We start from the raw sequence: 25,998 nt of genomic DNA on the forward strand, positions 1-25,998 counted from the left end.
TACCAGCTAATGTGGATTTTAGAGTACACCTCAATGAAATACAACACACACACATTTGATATATGGGTCTGGGTGTTAAATTTGTTGTTAAAACAATATATCTTTAAAGTTTTTTGATGTGGGTATGTAATTATCTTGTAACTCACAAAAACTAGCATTAAAGAGAATAAATCCTCCCCTGCGACTGCCAACAAGTGGCTGCCCTATTGTTTTATTTTGGTGATAAATTATAGAAACCTTTGTTTTTTATTGGGGTGTTGACCTTATAATGTAGTGGCTTGCCAAATAAAACATTAAAATTAGTGGTAATGACCACAAATTGCTTTCCCTCTCAAAGGCTGGCCAAGGAATGACCTGTTGGGTTTTTTGCCCAAGTAAAAACAACCCAAGGGAACGTTGAAAGAGCTCCTGAAACACTGCGCAAATGAAATCTGTAAATTAGCTTTGTTGGCTGCTAATACCTCTCCTTATTAAATCTAGATATTGTGACAACTTAAACTTTATTTCCACGAAATAACATCCTCAGAGGAAAGGAAGGCAGCTCTTGCCAAAATGTACAATAATGAAATAAAGAAATGAAGTCTTGCTGATTGCTTATTATCCTTCGATCTAAGGAATGGACAGTACTTAACAAAATGGATCGAGGACCACGAAATACTGAGAAAGACAAGAAAATTAGCATGGTTTTCTAGCAATCAAGTTTCTTCTAGAGGTATGGCCCAGTCATGACCTGCATTGTATTGCAATATACAAACATTTTGACCCACACACCATTTCCGTGAATAAATAGCTGCAAGTTTCAGAAAGATTGTCTTGCAAAAAATACACATAATAAGCTTCATTGTCCACTCTTTATGAATTCTTCTTAATGGGTACTTCCTTAAACATCTTAAACTTCACGAAAAAGAAAATAGCCTTCGGAATATTAGGATTCCTGTAAAAATTTAAGCAAAACCAAAGACATAATCCCATTACAGTATGGAAACACTCCCAGTCTTCTTTGAACACCATCAGGCTATATATGGTGCTGAAGTAAGCTGATGGTACTACAGGTTTAACTTTTTCAGTTACAAAATCATAGGGGTGGGGGTGGGAGGGAGGTGCCTAAATAGAATCTTCACACTTGTTATTATGACAGAGATGTGGCACCAAAATACTTTTTAAAAACTTGAGTGACTGGTGAAAAATGTTCAGACTTGTGATATGATCATGTCAGCCAAGCATATATCCAAACAAGTATGTTAGAAGTACAACAAGAATAGTATGGTAAAGGGAACAACTATCCCGATACAGATGCGACCAAGTGTGTCAGAAATGTGGCACCAACTTCAGCATGAACATATGTCAACTGTGTGTGTCTACACCATACAAGACAAGCCTCATCATTATCTGACAATACAAGACAAGCCTAATCATCATCTGACTGCGCACACAGACACGCTAATGTCTTCTGCAAGAGACTAATGACAAAGGCACGAGGGCAATGACAAGATTTGGTTACATCACAGAAGCCTCTCTGGCCAAGCTTCACAGGGCAGAGATGACCATCATTTCACCTGCTCATGCAAGGTGTCGTCTGCAGAACAATGTACATCAGGGCTGACATGTTTCCAGTGGATCAGATATTGGACAAGATGTTGAGAAAAAATACCACTCATTTTTTCCATATTTTTTTTGACAGAGCTAATCTTTTTGTACCTAATATTATGTAATTAATAAACTGCATTTGGATTTAACTATGAAACACTCATCTACAATATCAAAAAATGTAAAGAGTTGAATTTCAAAATAATTTCATTATTTTCCTCTCCTTCTGAAGTATAGACAGCCTGATCACTTCAGCAGGCCAAGTACTTAGTAGTTTATTGCCTGCTAATATGTCTGCAGTTCAACCCCTCAGTGAAGAGGACTTGACTGGGCAACAATAAAAATTTATTTTTATTATTATTATTATTATTTATTATTTATTGCGGTTCAAGTACATTTTTTACAATGACTATGACCTAACAGTATACATAATATAATCATATAACTAAAATTACAATAGTAAATTACAATATTGTTTATACAATAACTGTGATCAGATTTTACAATTGCAGTATACGCTCGTTACTTTGGTTGACTAGGTGGTGGTTGGTTGAGAATATTTTTTCTTTCCTTATTACACATTGTGATATAGTGGGCCACATTCTTTATAACATGTAAATCGTTTGACTGCATTATGCATTTGAACTGACCCTCTGGGGTTTGTGTAGGATCTGGTTTTAGGATCTCCCTGTGTTTGGTGAGTAAGGGGCATTTTAAAAGAAAGTGTATTTCGTTTTCCACTTTGTCTGAGCATAACTTGCAGATCCTTTCTTCAGGGGGTATTGATTTTGGTTTTCGGTATCTGCCTCTTTGGATTTCTAAGTCATGTGCCCCTGTTCTAAATTTTGCCAAATTTTGCATTTCATGTTTTGGTATAGGTGCTGTTGTGTACGCTTCCCTTTCATAATTTGTTTTAAATAATCGATATGTACGTAGTATGCTGTTTTCTCGCTCTATTTCTTTGAGAAACAAAAGGGTATAATGACTTTCCAGTGCTTTTTTTACTTCTGCTTTCGAGGGGGTATTAGTCTGTGTTTTCATTAGATTTTGAGTAATGTATTTGATTTCGCTTGACCAATTTTTTACCTGTGTATCCTGTTTTGTTTCATATTCATACATTGTTTTTGCCAAGCGCTGCTTTGGCATTTCAGATAATCTTTGCCAGTAGGATGTAGCATGACCCATTATGTCATGTGTAATTGGGAATCTACCTAGTTCTGCTTTAGCTGCTATATTACTGGCATTGCGCCTCACACCTAAAATGTATTTGCAGTAGTTATTTTGTACTACTTCTAATTATGATGTCTAGGAATGTTCAGGACAGTTAAGAGCAGTTAAAGCTTAGGTACTGAAAACAGTCCACAGTTTCTATATAAACCCAATTATAAGCCCCCCCCCCCCCCCCCCAACATACACATCCTCCATCCCCAATGTACACTCTACTCCAGTCAGCCAGTCTCTACTAATGGCCAGGTTCCTGTTCCACAAACTTCCTTCAAACCCCCTGATTCCCATATGTCAAAGTACCCCTAAATGACGCTAATATGTCCTAATACACCCCTGGAGATGTTGGGAGGGCCTCCAGGGTCCTCTTTACTCAGGTAGAGCAGGTATTATTTTACATAACCGGAGACACAGATACTAGGGACGACCTTCAAAGGAGGAACTGGACCAGGTAATTATAATTAAGGATGTAAAGGTATAAGACCTACATGGATGGGGTGGGCCTGTGGTTTGCCCGGGCATAGATAGATATGATCTGCAACTTGGTGGAGAGCTGTAGATTGAACATAATGAAAATCTTTTTCTCTATTTCAAACATTGGACTATTACTGTTTATATGACAACATCCTGTAAATATCAACTTCAGTGAAATCTGGAGATGTATATTCTTGTTAAGTTCATCTAGTAAAACCATACTAAACCTTACTGAGTTGCTTATAAATAAAACTCTCTTACTAAAAGATTCCTTTGCACATGACTTTTTCTGTATAAATTATAAGCAAGATATAGAAAGCATTAAGATCTCTCTCACTGAATTCTTTTTTCTAATTTTTGTTTTCTGAACAGAGTGCATATGAATGTCCTCATCAGAAAATCTCATAAAAGTATTATACAGATATACAAAGAAACAGCTGTACTCAGCTGGCTTGTGGTACTCTATCACCTCAAGCACTTGCCAGGGGCTACAAATCCAGCACTATAATATCAACAAATCAGAAAGAAATTTGACCAAACAATTCTGAATTATTCACTGAGGACAAACGTGCCTCCTGACCAGACTCGGACCAAACAAGTGGACAACAAACAGTGCTAGGATTTGCTTTGTTCCTCAGCCACAAAATCCAATTTCTCATTTGCACAGGTAAAAGGTTCCGTCGTGTAATTTCCACAGTTATCAACAGGTTGTTGTTGTTATGATTCTGATATCAAAGGCCAATTCCATGTGATTTTTGTTTGTTTAATTACAAAGTAAATTGCTACCTATCTACTAGAGTTACTTTGATGTTTGCCTGTGTTGACCTTAGAAGTGGAGCGGTACGTATTCTATTGTACTGCGAAGGTATTATCCTCTCCCGGTTGTTCACTTAAATTGTTGTGAACTCAAGCGTAGCAAAAAGCACTGAAATGAAACGGGTGTTCTAAGGTGAGACGGTGCTTTGAAAATCATGAAGAAAGAAAAGTTGTAATAAGATCGCATTTCTTTCCTTACTCACTTTCTCTTTTTCTTGACTTCGAAATGCCCCTATCATGTCCTGAAGAACACTGAGGCTACATGGCATTTGCCCTGGTTATGACTTCAGAATCAATCGAGTAAGTCAAATAGAGCTATAAGTAATCTTCACCTCAGTGTGAAAAATGTTTTTATGACTTTTCAATTGATAAGGATAAGGGCAGTAAAGACAAGAATAATCTTAACCTTAAAGAGCAAATAGCTACAAAACACTGTACAGCCCTCGCTTATAAAATCCTGACCCCTCCACAAACATCAAATCAATACTTTTCATGTCAGTTTCTCATAAAAACTGTTATCTTACTTCGTCTCCAGACAGGTTAATATCATACCTGTGGATGTGTCTCTCTCGGTCGACTTTTAATTACAAGGCAACCAAGATGTAATTATCTATTAATCCTTACATCAAAGAGCACAGATTATCAATCAGATTGTCTAGGCATGTCCAGAGATGTGAACTGACCATGGCACTGACCAATGGCATTGACCCTTTGGACACAACATTAAACTTAATTGATGCTACAAAAAAATCTCTTTGTGGACTGAAGATAAATTCTGGCTCACTTAATTCGGACTGGTTGAGTTTTATTCAGAAAATAGCAATTTAATTTGAATGCAATTGGATGTAAAGACAAAAAACAAGGAATAAAGCTGCATTTCCCCTGCTTCCTTTTCATTTTTTAAATTTCACTGAAATTTTCATCCCCTTGCTCTCTAGTGCCTGAAGGCAACCTCTCTCATCTTCAGCACAGGGAAACTCTCTATTTCTTTCATGCATGTGTGCAACTATTATTTCTGGCTTCAGCATAGAATTCAGTCCTTCCTCTTTGTTACCATTCTAGTTAAAGGCAAATCATCAAATACCTGGATCCCATTCATTATGTCATTGAAGTACAGCACAACACAGGGAAGATCTGGGTAAGTGTCTTATGGAAACTGAAAGGGCGGAAAACACTGAGAAAATAGAAGATTACAAGGCGGACCATGGTTGTGTAATGATGATTTGCAGGTTTTTGTTAAAACAAACATCAATTACTTACTCTAAAGGAAGCTATTTGCTAAGAAAATTACAGGGTGGGATGCTTAAATGGTTAACAGTCCTAGGGCCATGGTTAGACAAAGATGTCACCAGTGGGGGGCGCGGAAGGAGGTTTTTTGCTAGGTGATGTGGTCATCCTTATCTGCAATCACACGTGGGAAAGTGCAGTTGAAATGCTTTGATGAAATAAAGAGATAAAATCTGATCTTCCCCTCCTGTGTTCAAACTGGAGAGATGTGTTGACAATGTTGCAGGCTTCCCTCTGTGTTGAGAGATACCACGGGATAGTGTGTACTGTTATCTGGACACCCTGCCCAGCTGTGTGTGTTCTGCTAATTGAAACAGCATTGTTTTAAGGGTTAATGGGTCTGTTTTGATAACTATTTTTTCTTTTCCTCTCTCTCTCTCTCCCTCCCTCCCCCTCCTCTCTCTCCTTCCTTTCTCTCTCTCTCTCTCTCTCCCTCCCTCCCTCCCTCTCTTCATACACCTGGGGAAGAAGTAGGAGGGTAGTACAGGAAGAAGAAAATTAGGTGGCATGAGCAAAATGAGGTGGCAACAGAAAAGAAGAACAGGAAGAGAGGTAGGAAGGGGAGGAGAAAGGTAGAGGGGGGGGGGAGGAAGAGACAGAGAGAGGACATCAACCACCTGTGTCTATTTGATGCCTCTGGCAGAAGACATTGGTCACATAAGTAGCATAGATGTGGTATTTTTACAATAACATTAAAAAACCACTTCATCCTTCCACCAACCCAGACCTACTCTACATAATCAACACCCTAAAAGAGAGACAATTAACAGAAAGGGTAGCAATAATATCCACTTCAAAATGATATATCAATATCTCAAGGCTTAAACATAACTGAGCCCACAGATGCCTTTGTCTAAAGCATTCAGCTTTCTTTGACAACAAAACACCCTCATTTTTTTCTTCAATTTTCACAGGGACACTGAGTTTGTTTTAACACAGATTCCTCACATAACCATCATATATCATACATGTTAGTGGCCCTGTGCTGTAGACAAGGGCCCTCCAGTGGATATTGGAACAGTAAGAAGGCAGGTGTACAGGAACTGGCAGTCAAGACCACATCTCTCTCCTCTTCTAGGATATCACTTTATTTCTCCAGTCATAGTTGGATGTCTTCTTCAAAAACATGAGGACTCCACAGGCTTAGCTGACTTGGCCTTCTGTTTTAGCTCCCCAGCTACAGTATATTGCCTTTATTATATAACATGTCTTGACATTTTTTCTCCAATTCTATATACAATTTTCCATCACTTTTACCATTCAGATTTTCTTCCAACAAAATTTATATCAGCCAGTAGTTATAGTTTTAAGTTTACCTAAAAGGTCATGACTCTTTCCTATGTAATCTGACCAAAACATACGCCTTTCTTCTCATCAATGTTGGCTTATTTTCATACCTATTGTAATGTCCAATGTTTAGATTTGTACCCGAACTTTAAATACAGCATGTTGCTTGTTCAGTGAAGGTTTCTATCACCTAAAATAACCTTCAAGTCTTTAAATGACAGTCTGGCTGTTATTTTGATATCTAGGGCTCTATTTCATACCTCACATAATGCTTAGAAAATGCATAATTTTACGGCCAACAATAACATGAACACGTATGTGTTGCCGTATGTGCTGCCAAGGGGCAATTGACAGGACATGATGGAATTTATATCCGTAGTTATTAACAAAATAACAGGCTTCTTTTGTTCAAAAGCTGTGTAATAACATTTCACATAGATCAAGTATCCATTTCATGATTCCGAATCACAGTTTTAACTTTGGGACTTGGTAAAATAATACACATGAGTAGTTGTTTTATTGTTACTATGGCAATAAAGTAGACAACAAAATGGACTCGATGTTTGTGCTACATGCAGAAAACAGACAAAAAGTTGTTTGGTTTATCCAAATGGTATTTACTTTCACACCAGTAACAAAAACACCTGTTTCAAGTGACCTGGGCTTATTTCAAAGTACCAGCCAAGAAATGATCAAATTGTGTGTGTTCTTTGAAAAATGCTTTATAATCTCAGTGCAATTTTATACTTTCAATTCAGCGTGGTTTTAGAGGTTAAGTTTGTTTTGCGGTCACTCTCTCCATGTCCCATCTGTTCAATTTTATCAGGTGAATTTTTGAAGCACAGAGGGTGCTTTACTTTGATATTTAAGGCCATTAAAACACAATACAATCCTTAAGACCTCTTCAACACAGCCTTATGGGGGAAATTCCTCAACAATCCAAAAGAATCATCCCTTACAATCTTAATCACCGACATATGGGACATTTTGACGCAGGACACAGAAATTCATTAAGTGACAAAAGGAGCCTTATCATGTCTGTAAAACTACATAAACAGGTCAATCCTTCAGCAATCCACAAGAATCACATGCATTATACTTCTAATGAACTAACATATGGCCATTTTTGAGGAACACAGGGATATTCAGAGAGCTACAAGAGTGCCTCTTTGAAGTACTTGAAGAGGCCTAAGTATGGTAAACAAAGAATCAAAGACATAAGGCCCCCTTTGAATACACCTCAGTTTGGTAAAATTTTCAGTCAGGGGAATTAGGTGAGAGAACCATCTCAACAAGGTAGCTGAAGTACCCGTGAAGAGGGGGAAACCCTGTAAATAAAGACAACAAGGCCATATGGCACTGGCAAATAACAACAATCAGGGGAAAGGGGGCATTTGTGACATTGAAGTCCTGAAGATCTATTGATTTCTCATCAAAATCAGCCATATACAAGTCCAGAACTTAACTTATGACAAATTAAGGGGTAAACCAAGAAACTTTTTCCAATTCATTAGGTCAAATTAATCAACTTAGATATTCATTTTCAGCTCTGATCGTCTGCTCAGCCTAACCCTGCCCCCTGGTGGTATGTTATAATTCCACCACTCACAGTGGCATATGGAGGTGTCAACACTTCACAATCATATCCTGTATCAGAGTTATTGATAGCCCAATGATATCCCAATTAATTAGGAGCATTAACATCCACCAATACATGACAGACCTCCCCTGCCTGGCAGAGAGGCTAGTTAAGGCCAAAACTATCACATATGGGCAATACCACCACTACAGGCCAGACACCTGAAGTGGCTTTATTAACAGAAACCAGGTAGCCCCCCACAGGGAAAGAAGGCTAGTTATAAGGGATAGCTGTACCTTAATGTTACTTATTGATACCGCTAGAAATTATCTTTATTGCCATCTTCAGCCCCCTGCTGGGATAAGACGAAATAATCATGACAAGACCATATGGGCGATGTCAACTTTTTTATATTAGGGTTAAGAACCTTATTATGATTTGTCATCACCTTTCAACTGTCCACCCTGTATGATGGCTATTTATCCTGGTAATTAGGGTGCCAAAATATGCATCAAAATATCAAACCTGACAAGAGAAACACTACCTAAAGATCCACTACTATATATTTAATTATATAAGCAGAATCAACAAGGAGTAAAAATCAGCAGAATTATGTAATTCTACTGGACTTATGCCAGGTTGTGTATGTATCCTCACCCTAGCCCCTACAGTACCCCAGATACCTCGGACTACCTTTATAAAAAGATCACCCGGGTTAAGTTAAATGAAGTGACAAAAAAAGGCATCAGTGGTATGCCAGGATAACAAGTAATTCTGTTTGTGACTCGATTTAGCCAAGTGTTAAGGCGATTTAGGCATCTGGGCACACGTGGGCCGTAATGGAGGGCAGGGCATCAGTTCGGATGCAATGAAGCTGCTAACGAAATCATCCCACCTCGGTGAAATGTCACAGCTTTTATAACCCATTGAACACGAGACGAGTCAAAAAGTATTTGTACTGGGCGCAAAATGTTGACAGCTTCTATTTAATGTGCATATTGTCCCGTCCTGAATGGCTGTTGATCTAGATGGCCCGATGAAGGCATTGAGACCTGCAGGATCATGACAAATATAATACGAGGAGACAATCAGGATCATTGACTACCATACAAAGATAACTTCATGCACCTGCCAAGCAGTAAACAACTCGGGAAGTATCAATGCCGGTATAATGTTAGAAGAAAACAAGAAAACAAGGATCATTCACTGCTGAACAAGAGCACCAACTCTAGAGGCAGGCAACTCCATGCACCTGTGAAGTGGTAAACATCTAAGGCAACTTCCGAGGGTTGACACCATTGTCCTCGTGCTTATTTAACAAATGGACAATACCACCTGTTTGTGTGTCTTGGCCGAATATCACCAAGCCTGATAAGATCATTCCTCCGAAAATAACTCCTTGCCCAAGGCCATGGGGATATTGTCATAAAACGCTAGACGTAATAGCCTGGAGATCCGTCAAAGGAATCATGGCTGGTTTTGTTACGGGTTGAATTCTTTCTCTGAGTAACAGGTGTTTCCTAAGTCCCCAAAACGTAAAATACTTGTTTACCGTCAACTTCAGTCACGGCTGTCATTGATTGGTCACAATGATGCAAACGAAAACAACAACACTGCCAATAATGGTATGTGTTTAACAACCAAACAATCCAACAATTCCCCTTCCTCGGGTTCAGAGCGTAGGTTGGCCCTCTCATAACATATGCCTTATCAACCCCATCAACACAAAACTGTCCTCAAAATACAGATCATATTTATTTTTCTTGGACCTTTTTCTCCATTTATCCCCGGTTGCCTAACAAAACTTATGAACGAAGCAACTCCGAAAATAGAGATGGTGGAACCCCCAAAGAAAACAATGCAGTACCCCGTTTTCCGATTCTCCAAAACCTGCCAACTGGAACATTGGGGTCGCTCACCTGCTAAATGGCGTAAAAGATGAGAATGAGCCAATCTTTTGTTTTAAGAGCCCCGAATTAAGCTTGTTTATGTACATTGTAACTACCTTGAATACAAAAGGTGTTACCCTTGATTTTGGAAATTGGTGATTCAATCCTGGCCGTTTGGTCTTCATTTTGATCAACTCTGGACTTGTTTTAGATTACCCAGTCAACCAGGAAGAAAGCATTCAAGTTCTGATGATGTTCAGGTGAAGATGAAAATCAAATTTTATCACTGTGAATCCCCACCCTATGTGTCATCCATGAAAAGAACTGTTTCTGTTTTCTCACACTCCGTAACCCGGCCTCTAGGTATAGAAGGTAATTGAGAGCAGAAGCAGACGTCATCGTCTTGTCCAATATTTGGTGATTTATTTATTTACACCCTTCCTGCACTGGAAGGTGAGTTCTGTGCATCATCTTTTCTCTGATTTCATTCCCAGTATTGTCATCCAAAATGGGATTTTTTCTTTGATTTCTGCCCATCTCATGAACTTTTTCCCCTATAGTGTAACTCTTCCATATCAATGTCTTCACCTTCTTTCCATTTCATGCCAAGATCAGTTCTGAACTACCCTGAGTGAAACTGTTCCAAATCTCTGGCTTTAATCCTTAAATTTCACACAGTTCACCTAGACAGTCTCTGAGAGGCGAATTACAGCACTCTCTCAGGACTTAATTAACTTCATAAATTTAAATGTTGCTGTAACCTGAAGTCAAAGAGTCTGGAGCAGTCGTGAAAAATATTCCTGAGGTATGACATCATCCTCAATCAGGGCACCTGTATTAATTTATGGAATCTAAATGTTCATGTGTAATGTCATATGTCTCATTACTGAGCCAGAGTAGAGTTAATTAATATGCGGAGGAATGGGGCTGGTTGGATAGGAAGAAAACTGCTGGGCCTAGCCCACTTGGTACCATGTGAAAAGACTGTGTGTGGATCAGTGTGGAAAACTTTAAACCACACTGTACAATGTAGAGACCTCTCATCCATATGACACAGTGTGGAAAACATCCAAACACCAGAGAACTTTCCCATGAGATTGAGTCTCCTTGCAGCTGAACACTTACTAGGACTGTTACACTTATGCCATGAAAATACAACAAAGCTATCTTATCCGCCATCTCATCGTATCGTTTTCAAAAACACCATTATTTAACCTGAATAGATGTTGTTATTTGTCGATTACCTGACCCCGTTTTCTTTCATCTATGTACATTTCATTTTGTATATTTCAAATTAATGGGGGCAAAATAAAAAACCACCCTCTGGCTTACGTACGTAGTTTGACAAAAAAGTAGTACGCCCAATACTTAAGCAATGATATTTTATAAATTGGGACCATTATAATAACATTATGTTTGCTGTTGCTCTGTTGATAAGTGGATAGGAACTGGCATAATGGGTTATCTTTCATACTTGCTCAAGTTAAGGCACCTGCTACTCTTCTGCTTTGATATTTCATAAACTGAGATTTAAATACCACAGTTATTTTCTTATAGCATTTTTTGGTCAGAAAACAAGTCCTACTCACCCATATCGCTGAAAGTCCAAGAGATTTGGTGGTGGTGTAGGCGGCCTACATGAACCATAGTAACTGCTGGTATCAGACCCATCAACATCTGTCTGCGTGCCAACAGACACGAGCGTGGGCGACCTATTCCTCATCTGGCTGCTGTTACTGCTACTGTTACTGATGTTGTTACTGTTTTTGTTCACTCTCCTTAGAACCTCCACTATGATCGGCTCCTGGGCACCATGAAATGCCTCCACAGCTTCTTCGTGCGACGCCTTGGACAAGTCCTGTCCATTTACCTAGAAAGACACAAAATAAAAATAGCCATTAATTTGTGCTGTTATGTTATAATATTAAACCATGTGTCAGGGCTGGGATATACAGTCAAATGAAGAGCAGCCCCAACCACTTAGTCACTGAAAAACATGGGCTGCCTGTATCCTTCCACCAAAGGTATGTCCTTGAAGTAGCCTTTTCTAAGAGAAAAAAGAATCTTACATCATACAAAAAAAAAAAAAAAAAAAAAAAAAAAAAGATCCCACTGCGCATTGAATTGTATAATGTAAAAAGTACTTCAACAATTGTGGTCTGCCATCCAATTCATAAGCCTGTAACCTGTACACTACTAAGTGAAGTCATTACCATCATGAAACACAAGCTGCATCCTAACCTATAACGCCAACAATAAAGATAACACAATGAACCCCCTGAAGCAACATAACATCATCATGCTTACAATGCATTTCAGTAAACTCTTCATTTTCCTCTTAAATCTCGTCTTAGCCATTCTGCTAGTCTGTTTATATCCTCCTTTCAATAAAAAAATCTCCTTTAAGTGTAAAAGTCTAGTCAGACATAGAAATCCTCCTTCCTCAAATCAGTAACCACACGTGCATACCAGTAGAGCAGTGTGTGTACACCAATATGTATATATGCGTATGACAGAGTGTGCTCTCTCTTCAATGCCTGGGTTTCAACTGAAGACCAGCTGTATTGACACTAGTGTTAAAATCCTCCACTGCTGCACCACAATAGCCAGAGAGAGTAAACAGCCCGGTGTACTCATGTGTGTAATGTGATGGGGACCCTCACACAACATTGAGGTATTCAGGCCGCTGATGGGGCCCTCTGAGTGGTTAACACCAGCTTAATGGTTAGCCAATGGGGGTACAGGAAAGGTGAGATTAGAGGCCAGGACCAGGAGGGCTCAGTGGACATCAAAGAGGACATAGTCAACACTGCTATTACTTAATGTGTGGAAAATCCTTTGGGAAAACAGTAGGCTTAAAAAATTTTATCCTACTGCGCTAAATTTTTCTGGTATTGTTTGAGTTTATTTTGGAGGTGCTTGGTGAATAGCACAATGCCGGCTGTTTCCTTTTTCAGCCTTTGATGCGTTGTTGAAGTGGAGAGATAATGGGAAAATTTGAGACTTAACAAGTTTGTGGGGTTGTGGGTTTGCTTTGTTTGAGGATTTAAAGAAAAGACAATATAACGCGAATGTGCTGACTGCATATTTTCTTTAAAATAATCATTATTGCTATTATTTCTATATTAGCACAGTCGAATACAATGGTTAACAATAGCAACAGATGTACAATTAAATATATTTAAAAGAAAAAGAAAATATTTTGAAAACAGTATCATATAATATATAATTATGTATAATAAAAAGTTGAATATTTTGTGTTCAAATTTTTCGGGTAATTTACATGTTTAATAAAGGGTTACTGTTAATTATAGCAATTAAACAACATATAATAAGTAGTCTTCCCTTGCCTTTCTTTTTCTGGTTTGAACATGGGACTGGATAATGTGAAAATTTAAGGGTTAAGACTTGAGAACTATATGGCGTATCTTTATAAACAATAGACAAAAGGTCCAATCTCCCAATTTCTTTCCTTTGATGTCCAAAAAAGCTAAATGGACAGAAGTGGTGTAAAACCTCTCACTAGCTATGTATAAACTCCCCAACCTCTCACTTCACATACCAAGAGCTGTTAACTCATCCATCACGCACGGTCCAACAACAACCATCTAAACAGAGACAGCTTTCCTTATCTCTCCAGGAAAACAACTGTCCCCTTATCACCACTGGGCAGTGTCCAGTCCAGCACACACACAAACTGACCATCTCTAGGGTCTTTTCTATCCCATGGACAGTACAAGTTACTGACCAACTGTTTACATTTTATGAAGATTCAGATTCTTTACTGATAAACACCTTCACATAAAAGGTACAATGACAGCACAACTAACCATAACATTTCACAAATTAATATGCATCTTGGGCTGTGGTCATACTTAATTTTGAAGGACTGCATCAGACTTGGATAAAGAGATAACAGCAATCATTGTATTATAATCAAGCTGTTGGTGCAAAGCAAGAATCCATAAATTGCTGTCCATATATTTGTATAATTGTAGCATTCAGTGTGCAGCATTCTAAGATCATCATAGTTACATAGTTGCTGTTTGTGTAATATGGATCAGATTGGATTGAATTCAGTCTTGTCTGAACAGAGCCTTAATGTGTGTGTGTGTTTGTGTGTGTGTGTGTGTGCATGCATGTATGAGTTTACAATTAATGCCTACATTAAGTGGCCCAGGCCTCAACAGGTCCCCCAGCTCTCTCAGTTAGCCCATTATGTTCCTGAGCTCTTATCTCTCTACTTTATCAACTTTCTAATAAGAGGAGAGAGGGGGAGAAACATCAAAGACATGACACAATGGCCCTGGTCTGTGCACCCTGCTGTTCCAATAGCAAGGTGTGTCAGCCTCTCTCTACTGTTATCTCCAAGTTCCAATATGCTTCACAGGGTGGTGAGATATACTACAATGGAGGGAGCTCTTAGATTTCTGTAATTATGAGGAGGCCTGAAAGAAGGGGGTGTGGCTGAGGAAGCGGGAGGGCAGGTGGGGGTGGGGGCGTTAAAAACAGCTTAATTAATTCAACTGTTAGATTTTTCCTGGTTTTTGTGGCGTCTTCTCTTTAAGTGCAATCTGCAGGCAGTTAACTGTTACCTGTGAAAACTTCCTGATTAGAATCTCATCACGTTGTTTGCGTTTCCCTAACACACTGCTGCTGATTTTATAACAAGAAAAGATTAACTGTACTTTAAACTATTACAGCTATTTCTACCCTAGCCTATAAAAAATTCCCTTGTTTTGTCTACTGATACTGAAAATGAACACAGGCATTACACAACATTAGCTGTGTAACACCAGAAGCCTGGCTGCTTCCTCCATGTCAAAGATCACACTTTAAATTGGGACATATAAACAGGACCAGCTACTGAATTCTTCACTTTAACAAAACCCTCCGCCTACACACTAGAGTAAGTAGATCTCCATATCACTGACTTCCCATAATGGCAGAGGCTGCTCTCTTACTGTTTGTATTTCCACTGGAGTGAGCACAGATGAAATGGTGAGAAACCAATAGCTGCTGATCCATGACTGCTTTATATTTGCATGTGACATATTTTTTATCCTTGTATATTTTTTACTAAATGCAGCATGTTACACACATCTTCTATCAATATAGTTACTCTAGTATTATCAAAAACCTAACACAAAGCTTAAGACATTTTGTTACAAATTTTTTTCTTGTTGTGTTCAATAACCTTTACTGTAATATTTTTTTTAAAAAAAATCCATACAAGCAAAACCCTTTTGCTTTTTTTTCTAAACTTTTTGTATAAGGGAGAAGAATGTGACATTCTGCTGAGAAATACCCAACATAAAAATTTGACTGTTATTATTGAAATCCCTGCACACCTGTCCCTGCTGTAATGTGAGGCAACATATTCAGCTTACCTAGGTCTTTTTACATCTAAGAGCCTGACCTTACTCTACATAAAGCCACATTTGTTTGAACAAAGATAATAATGCATTCATCCAAACACATTCATTACAGCAATAATACAGGTACACAAATAATAACCATAATACATAATTTGGCAACAATTGATACTCCCGACTATGAAGTCAAAAACTTGAGGAGAAACAAACAAATGCAACGGATTGTTATGCTGCATAAAGCCAACCCCCTACTTTGCAACACAGAGGCTGCATAGAGAAGTTCCTAATCAATATAAACAATTAAATAATGATGTGCAATTTCTAAGAAACAATGAGCTGAGGAAAAAGACTGCAATGAAAAACAGAACCAGAAAAAGACCAAAAAAGAAAGAAGTGTCACCTTTCTGCCCCCGAGAATTGCCGGAGAAAGAAATGTCCTCCTATCTCGGGTAGCATCTCGGCTGAGAAACATTCATCTGTTTCACGGCTCTTGGATTTCTTTAGGAAATGAACAGCAAAATAGGTGTAGGTAAATAAAGCCACCAGCAAGATGAGTAGGCAGCCAGGTGGGGGGGTATTAAATGGTGACAATCAAGGGGAAAATTGAGACCTTAAGGCAGTGAAAGGAGTCCACCAGCGAGATTTTCTAGTTTATGCCCTCTGGCAATGGTCAAGATACAAAAACAACTTCGTTGGGAGTTTTTGGGTGATTTTTTTCCTATGACAGATCAAAGGTCGGGTCAAAGGTCGTGATCACAGGTGACTGCACTACCGTGACTGGGTAGATCTGGACAAAGACACCTTCATATTTTTTTTTTACAATTTCATACCCAAAAAGATTTGGCATAAAAATAGCCAGATTATCATTTTTCATGGAGCTATCCTATCCGCTGGTCTGGCATTTGTGTGAGCATCTTTATAATCATAATTAATAAAAAAATATTTTATACACATAAAATCCTTATTCCTTTATACTCTTATCATGAGATTTAATCTTATCCTCATGCACTTACCTCTTTCTTATTGAAACCTCTTTTAATTGCATTCATAACAATTCCAACAACAATTTCCAGAAAACACAGGATTAGCAGTGCTGAATTATTTCACAATGTTTCCTTGTTATCAACTCCAGTTGAAAAATCACAAAATTGCGTTCGATTTCCACTTAAATACATATATATCCAAGGTGATGAGCATTTTTTCACTGATGACAACTCTACTGATGGCAAAACACAAGACACAAACACCTCCTCCAAAAAACGCCCACTTTCTAAGCAGAAATCCAATGCAGAATTCTGTCCATAAATATGAGAATTCACATAACGAATGTACTGTATGGATTACAACAGTCTTGTCATCCAGGAATCCACCTCACGAATGCTACAGGGCCAGGTGTCAGGTGGTTTGTCTTCTGTTCTTACCTCTCCAGCATTGATTTCCTCCCCACCAAGTGGACAGGGATGACATAACAGTGCAAATTATTCATTAATATCAAATATATGCAGTACAGGTTGTTATGATCAGAGTGATTGAAGGAGATGGTGAGCGTGTGTGTGTGTGTGGGGGGGGGGGGGGGGCATACATGTCTACATGTGCATGTGTAATGTGTTCTAATTTGTGCATGTATATGGACATGGGCTGCAGCACGAGAGAGAGAGAGAGAGAGAGAAAGAGAAAGAGAGATGAAGTGGCTATAGGCCTAACGCTGTGAGGATCACTTCAGTTAAACATAATGCACAAAGAAAATTGAACCCAAGTACTTCAACTCCACTTATCAAATAAATGCAAATATTGGGCACGGCATTAAACCTCAAATGACATCACTGTGAGTATTTCATCATTAATTGATGCAATAATTGAACTTTTAAGTAGATATCCCTTATAATTATCCACTTATTTGATAGATTTATCAATTGAAACAAAAATTGCCCCTTGCTAGACAATGTACTCAATCAAATGGCATCATGTGTGAGCTCCTATGTGTGAGAAACCATAAGCTTCTTTTCCCAACATAGCAAAAAGAATACCTTCACAAGTTCATACATATCAATTTGCATCAAATAAAAGAGTGCTACTGTAGTTCTAGCAAACTGCTGTTGATGTCTCATTTCACTGGTGAACCCCCATCTATTACAGAATCCCAAGATTGATTGCTGCGCTAAAAACACGACATATCAACATGCAACCTTTCATTCTTCGCCTCTAATGCGACATGAGAAACTATACAAACTCAATCAAATGTAAGGAGATTGGATGATGAGGTAAAATGTTTTTTAGAAATTAATCTCACATATCATGCCTGTCTGCTTTAAAATCTTGGAATTGTCACAAAAAATGACTTGATGATGTAATCTCACCAGGTGGTAAGGAAATATAGCAGACAATTACTGGCGATGTGATGATGACACAGGATCAGCTGTCATAAGTAATCTCCGTGTTTTGAATGGCAACGTGACAAGTACTGATGATAAGAGTATAATGGAGAAGTGTTCATCTGCTTGTTTTTTTTTTTTTTTTGTTTTTTTTTCAGTATTCATTTATGATTGAGATGGTCCGTGATTAAAAAAAATTCAAAATTATGAAAAAAATATATAATTTTTAAAAAGTTTAAATGGGGATGCAGGGAAATGTGTTATAATAAGATGACAATTTTCAAAGAATAACTTATTTCTTTTCCTGCCATGACATGATTTTTACACTAAGTTTGTCATGGCTACAAATCCTGAATCTAGGAAAGACATGTTGTTGGCTGTGTTGTCATCAATGGCTAGTTTCACATTTTTGTTGAGGAAAACAGCCCTTTTCACTAGATCCCACCTGAAGAGGTTTGTATCTTCTTTTAAAAAATATGGAATCAGTATGCCTCAAATAACCCACAGATCATTCCAGATCTTCTGAAAACAGTTTCATCACCCGCCCGCCCTCTTCATCCCCTTGAAATTGTGTTATCTGAAATGCACTGAGAAGAGATCTTTAAACAATAGAAGTGATCTCTGAACAATGTACCTCCAGGAGTATTGACAGTGGGAGCAGGTGATGTCTTTTCCTGGATTACTGGATCAAAGAGACTTCTCAGGCTACATTCAGGAAGAGAACACACCTGTCTCCTTTTCCTGATTCCTGATTACAAAGCTCTGCAATATTTTTACATGATTTGCTTGTATAACAAAAGAAAAACTGGGAAGATTGCTGACGTAGATTAGCACATTCATATCCCCCCCTCTCTCTCTCTCTCTCTCGCTCTCTCTCTCCATACAGTATCTGCCAATAAACTGTTCACTTAGTTGCCAACTACAGCAGTCCTTTTTATTTGCCACACATAACTCATTTGTTCGCTTGTTTGCTCATTTATTTCTCCATTTGTTTGTTTATTGACTTTCTAATGTGTTTTATTTCCAGTCTACCTTTACTCAATGGAGGTGGTAAATAACAGATTCCTTGTCACATGTTGCATTCTTAATTTCTATGAATTTTTTATCTGATATTTTGCTTTCTTTTAAATATCATAATAAATGGTGAAAAAGACCGCAAGCTGTTGCAATAGCCAATGTTTGGATTCCGTCCTGAAGTATGATACATTGGATTATTAATTATTATTACAATGCCTACAGTAATCCACAGTATAACATGGCATTTACCTTAGCTTACGGACTGGTGATAATCTCTTAGCTTCAATTAATAGGACAATATTGTCCCTATTTCACTAATGTATTTATAGGCTATAGAATGCCAAATATTTTAAATTAAAACTGTAATATTTTAAAGTAATTGATCTACATATATATGCAAAATATCATACGCGACTTGTGGGAATGTTTGACTAAAATTTCTGCAGGTAAATCTTATGTTATATATATTATAAATAAGTTCTCCATTCTCCTTTCGAGATGTCAGAATTCATGAAGACAACTGGCCAATGTGAGAAACCATTCCAGATTCAAACAAAGAAACAACTATCAAGCATTCACCCTGCCATCTCCAAATACTGTCCGCTGAATTAAAAGATATCCTATTTCACTCCACAAACACCAATGATTAAAACTAATATCTTGAGTCAAACAGAAAAAACAATGCCCAGTGTTCTTTTACACGGACTCTGCTTATTAATTTCCTTTAGTTTCAAAAATCACTAAAAGACAAAACCAGTTGTGGATCTCGGTGTCACTGGGAGCACAGCGAGTTCACTGAACCCTCACATCCTCTCTTTTCTGGCTGCCATCTCATTAATTTCTCTATTAAGAAGGGGAGAACCAGTTTCATTAAAAATTTAACACTTCACTCCACTCATTGCTTTTTCTGTCGTCTGTCAATAATTAAAACAATTATGCCTTTTTACAGGCTTAATGGCGATGGAAGTGCGTATTGATCTACAATCTTACCAAACAATACCAAGTGATATGAGCAACATGAGGATAAGGCAGGGAGGAAGAGAGAGAATTCGTATCTTTGTTTTTTATCTCCAAGAGAGAGAGAGAGAGAGAGAGAGAGAGAGAGAGAGAGAGAGAGAGAGAGAGAAGAGAGAGAGAATCAAAACAACAGTCTACAAACTGTAACCTGACAACGGTGCTTTTGCCCGTCACTCCGTAACAGTCCAGTAGTCCTTACCAGGACTTCAAAAAAAATAACAAACACCTTTTCTGGCTAAAAGTCATCTAGATGAAGCAGAAAAACACTTCTACTCCCTTAGAGTAGTAAAACCATTGTGGTGGATGTTGACATAAAACGACACAAGTAAGAGGGAGTCACCTCAGTGTGTTTCACCTGTGAACTCTGTGCAGGCAGAATAGAAAACCCTATTATTAGACTGTAATTCTCCAAAAAAATGCCAAAAGAGGTGCAGATTAACAGAAAAGATAGCAACCGTTGAAGCGTGTAGCCTAAGCCAGAGAGACACAATAACGCCCGCAGGTCCAGGGCTCTTCCATTTACGTCACAGGTCCAAAAAGTTGCCAAATTTATCTTAATAACATTAAGTACATGTAGTCATCGAGTGCAATTCAGGGAGAAAAATAGGAACTAGGAGGGAAAAGTATGCAGCTGAAAATAAATAAACAAGTTTGAACAGTTATAGTTATTATTCGTGCCCCTAATTCTATCCGAGGACATTACCTCACGTGGTATGTAGCGTGTTCAACCAGGTTCGCATGGTGCACGTGTTAAAAAATGCGCTCATCTCCCCAATGCGTGATTGAATAACAATGGCTAACCTTTCTAGAGTGCACGACATCTGGTCCTATCCACAAAATCAACAAAACATTGACATGTTGCCGGGCGAACATGTCAATATATGATCTGATAACCATCACTGATCCACATCTTGACAGAACATTTTGGTGAGAAAATCAAACATTTCTGCACTCAGGTTAGTAACAAAATCTGAGCAGATAACTATTCACTTTGAAAAAGATTAAGATGTTGATATAGCTTTTAATTGATATCATTTTCAGTCAAAACAAACCAAAAGGCAAGATGAAGTTGGTAAATGTGTTTTAAGATAAGAATCAGGGTTTTTACTATGACAGTTTCTATTTCAGCAAGAAAGTAAACACAGATGTACCAATGTCATCGGATGTCACGGGGCTCCTGACTGTGACAACGTGACATCAGTCCTTTTTTTGTGCACTACCCAGGGACTTTGCCACCTGACCTGAAGCCCTGAGGCTGCTTTTTCTCCCCGGGGGCGATCTTTTGTCCCGTTAAATACCCAGCAAACACAGGTGACTCTAAACATTAGCCAATGTTAAAATGCGCTGTTTTCACAGGTGAGTCCCCAGGTAATCAGTGACGAAGGGCAGTGCACGCGACTGTAAAGGAGTGACAAGAGTGAACGACCCCGTATCTAACCAAGGAACACGCAAGGTATGCCAAATCAGCTGATCGATACAAAGAGAAGTTTCCGCAAAAATTCCAACATGCCTTCAAGGTCGGCATTACTGTGGACAGTCAAGTAAATGGCAGTAATGGTGACGCTAAACAATCCCATCCAAACATAATATAAAAGAAAAAAAGAACTATTATGTGCGCTTCTTTTTTTGCCTTTTTTAAAAATAGTTTTCAGTTGCACATTTATTGTTGATAAACTTCTAATAGATTAAAATGCTTATCAAAAAAAATTATACCCTTATCCTTATTTTCTTCAAAATATTTTTTATGATCTGATGACTTCCAACTTACTGTGCACACTGCCATCTTTTCCATGAATCTTCTTCGTTCTCTTAGGTCTTGCCGTGTGTCATACGTGTAATATTCCGTTCACAACTTTTGTATTATTACTATGACCACCATGTGGGTCCGTAGCTTATTACATCAGCAACACTGTTGAATGTGTTCTCTTCTCCATTTCATTTACACCCAGAAATAACTCCCCATCATACGAACATGATAATTGATTCCACTAACGATGGTGTGATAATATGTGACTAATTTTAGAACCGACGTCCAAAGTTTTCTGTAAGAAAATTTTCTACTACATTAACCAGAGAACCCCTGTAGGCGACACAATATGGCGAGTGCCATCAGACGTTTTATGTTCATTCTTTCAGGCAGGACTGATTCAATGGCATTTAATCATTTCAAAAATAATGATACGTTATAGGAGACATCATTACATTAGGGAAGGTTTTATAGGGAACAGCCTTGGAATTCAATGGCAAGTGCCTAATCTTTTAGCCGTCATCTATTACTAACATACATGGCTAACATAAACAGTTGCTCAAATCAAATTTTCCCCTGATTGATTTTCATCCAGCAAGTATCGCACTTTGGAAATCCCTTTATTGAATTGTGCAGCAGAACTAAATAAACCAGTCGTCCTATTCATCGGCACCATATTGATTCTATTAACAGCCAACTTTCTCGTAAGAGGGCTCAATCGGAACACAATTATCAGAACTTTTTTTCATGGAAAGTCATTTTCCCTATCTTCTGTCTACTAATCTTGTGCTGAGACTTTTCAATTCTATCCGAGGAGAAAATGGATGACAAAACTTTCATAATAAAAATCAATAAGGCCAGACGACTCTTAAAAGAGTTTGTTCTCCTTAGTGGAGACGATGGCGATAAGTTGAAGTGTAACAGCGGCTGAAGACAAAGGGTCCATGATAACTTTATCGCTGTCCAAATATCCTGAATAGTTGTTAATAAACTTGTGACAAGGCTTCAGAGACCAATAACACTGATTGAAACTGTCTGCAAATGAATTTATTTGCTGGTAAATTTGGTCTATTTTGTGAGTGAGTTCACCGGGTGGACTATATGCTGTTCTAAAGCAAATATACATATATAGATGATATCACCATGTTGGACTTAAATTTAGCTGCATAGGTTAAAAAATTGATCCAGGCCTAAGCATATAACATGATTTCTTCCATTTATTAATTAATTTTTTTTTACTTTTGTTTTTTTCCACTTTGAAAAATTTGCTTTTGCAGTTTATTTTCTCCCAAAGAACCTAAGTGTCTAATTTAAATGGTATATTATTATTAATTAAAAATAACACCAGTATCAAAAGCAGCGAAATCATTATAATCATTTAATATCCCCTTGTATACTCATTATTAGTGCAACACACAATCAATTTGTTTACAGACATTTGAAACGGTAGACAAGCACACAATTCGCTGGCAAAGTTCCTATCCAGGAATCGCACAATTAATTACTTACAGAACAGGTTTTTTAATCTTTCCATAAGTATACAAAAATTTTATACTTTATTTCCATGCAAACAGACCAGCCAAAGTACACCTGATCAGTAAGCTGATACCAATCCAGTGACAACATCACTCACCTTGAGGCTGTCATAACACCAAAACTCTGGCGTACGCTGTTGTTCTAAAACATTAAAAGGATCCAGCCACTGGTACATGACTTCCCCCATGATACATCCGTCATTCCCCGCTTAAACACTTATTGTTTCACCGCAGTGTTAATCCACAAACATATGCATGACTAAAACGCTCTCCTCGACAAACCTGGACGAGATTGGACGAATGGTATCTTTGTCACATACTCTGTCGGTTACTGATCAATAAAGTAGCCTAGCCTTTCAAAGACTCCCCGAGTTGTTTTGTTTTTCCACCAAATAGTGCAAGCAAACAATAGCGTCTATTCAGGTACAGCTGGCAAGCGAATTAATTGAACATTAATTAACGTTTTTCCTCAGCTGGGCTGAAAAGATAGTTATCGATGCAGCCTGACAAATCTATACCTTATCAAGTTAGATGCCAATGTTGGGGCATTAGTTATTATTATTATCAACACATTACACCCTTTTTTTTATTCAGAACAGCTACTGCGGCATATTGGGCCACCTAACTACTTCCAGTGTTGACACTTTGAATCACGGACCAGTTGTGGTTTCTATTTACAGAATTCTCCAATGTTGACAAACAGAAAGTTTTACTAATCGTGAATTGAAATGTAAAAAGCAAAAACCGCTTAGAGCTCTCTTTGTGTGTGTGTTAAGTGGCTATCTCTTACATCTTGCAATCAATACTACAACTGTAGCAGCTGTTAGAGGAAAAACCTTCATAAGACACGTCTCTCATTATTTCATTTTTGTTGCATTTTAAGGACAAAAAGCCATGGATTTGAATCATTTTTCCGTTTATTCAATCTTCCCCTTATCTGCCACTAATGGAGTAGAGGAACACAAGTTTCCGATGGAACTAAAAGTGAAACGAACTGGATTGTCTCGGTTACCTTTAAACTCCATTTTAACTAAGATTGATTGGTATTGAACACAACAGAAGACCAATACTACACCAGTTACTGAACAAATCCAATCTTCTCATCCATGTTATACTTCAATGGAATATGTCTAGGATTAGGGAGGAGAATGTCTTCGAGTAATTAGATTTTTTTATTCCGAGGGTCGAGTACTTTCCTACTCAAAACCCTGATTGATGAATCTCAAAATAAGAATGGACATGCCTCGTGGCAATTTTTTTCCCAAAACAGTTTTTTACGAATCTGAGCAACTTTAGACCAAATACCACAAGAATATAAACCTCACTGTTCATGCAAGCATCAATTCATGTAAGAATTGTCCAAAAGTTATGCCGATACCTTGTGTAAAAGCTACTAGTAGGTAACCGTTTAACCCGTCCCTCAGCTGGAATTCCAGGCCCGTATTAACACTGCATTAGCCACGGTATGTCAGTAGGAGGTCTAGATACATTGTGATACATTGTTGCAAATTGTATTGTGCCACTGTCACTGTTACAGATCGCTGACCAAATGAACTGGTCAATGAACCTGCTGTATTGACCAAATAACACCAATTATGGGCGTGGAATGTTTAAGCAAACAATAATGGCGTAATCTTTGCGCCTGAGGTGAGGCGTGAAAAGATTAAATGTCAACTATTTGCCAAAACATCAGCCAGCTAAAGAATAATCCCAGGTTGAAAATATTTCACACATAGCTCCTGGTTATGATTGGGGGTGACCAGAAAACATGTGAACTACGGAACAATTCACACTGCAGATTGTCTTTTGGTCCTGAATAGGGTTAAAAAAAACTCACAGGAAACAATAGATACAGCTTTGCAAGAATTAGCTCTACAAAAATACCAGCGTTGGTTGCTTGTCTACATGCTGTGGATCCAGTTATTTATTGCAATCATCATCTCTTGCACTGTATACAACAAAAAGGTAATTGATTCTGGACCCAAACCAATCTCAAGGTTTGTTTTCGTGATGTGACTACGGCCAATGTCTCTCTTTTCACTTAGCCCAAGTGCTCTTTTGCAGACACGCGTGAGGCAAACAAAGAAAAAATTCCGAACTAATCAGCCAGTTGTTCCTTATTTACCTCAACTGACTAGAAATATTTATCAATATTAGCATGGTGGTCATCCATTGCTGTGTTAAGCCATTGTTAGTGGCTGTTATGGTTGAGTTAATGGGTCATGGACCGTTCACCTTCTATTGTAATACCTTGCATCGGGCAGAATCATATTTTGGGATGTTTTGCAAGTAAACATCCATCCAGATTTTAATTATTTAATTCATATTTTTGCATTTAAATGGATTATTCTTGTTTACGTATTTGATACGATGCTACAATAGCACTATATTTGCCATGTGTCAAAGAAATAAGTTTTTCTTTCATACAGACAATGCAATTTTTTTATTACATAAATTCAAAAAGAAAAAAAAATCAGAAAACAAAAGTTCGCCTTCACATTTTCCTTTAACATTAAATAAATACACCCCTATAATTTTTGAGACCAATTCTTCTTTTCCCAAACAACAAAGGGCTTCCTATACTCTTTACTCCTACTTCAAGGGAACAAATACTGCTTTTTTTATTCGACTTAAAAAAACACGGAGGGGAAGTAGTAAAATGGAGAAATGGACAGCGTGTCAATACTTCTCCATTAACACTGCACCCGGCTCAGGAAGATCACAACCACAAAACACTGGGACCGGTGGCTTAATTAACGGATTTCTGAGTTTTAATTCTTGGACAAACACCT

At 38.0% G+C, this 25,998-nt stretch overlaps 1 protein-coding gene and 1 long non-coding RNA gene across 5 annotated transcripts in view; one reads left to right on the top strand and one right to left on the bottom strand.

Moving 5' to 3' along the window:
- LOC106163365 (E3 ubiquitin-protein ligase PDZRN3) overlaps window positions 1-25,998 on the bottom strand; it is a 152,378-nt gene that overhangs the window by 19,423 nt on the left and 106,957 nt on the right. For 2 of the 4 annotated variants that reach the window (XM_087015656.1, XM_087015659.1), the window contains one exon: window positions 11,733-12,013. In XM_087015656.1, the coding sequence (XP_086871782.1) occupies window positions 11,733-12,013 (281 nt within the window). Of the gene's footprint in view, window positions 1-11,732; window positions 12,014-12,450; window positions 12,793-23,304; window positions 23,529-25,998 lie in introns of those variants that run through there. The other 2 variants (XM_087015657.1, XM_087015658.1) reach the window with 2 other exon arrangements.
- LOC147761383 (uncharacterized) lies at window positions 20,561-23,383 on the top strand. Its single transcript, XR_015335124.1, has 3 exons — window positions 20,561-20,880; window positions 21,053-21,377; window positions 23,246-23,383. It is a non-coding gene; the product is annotated as an uncharacterized LOC147761383 (long non-coding RNA).

Source organism: Lingula anatina, chromosome 6 (assembly GCF_051362555.1).
Source record: "Lingula anatina isolate TDL-2025a chromosome 6, LinAna3.0, whole genome shotgun sequence".
In the NCBI taxonomy this organism is placed as follows: Eukaryota; Metazoa; Brachiopoda; class Lingulata; order Lingulida; family Lingulidae; genus Lingula; species Lingula anatina.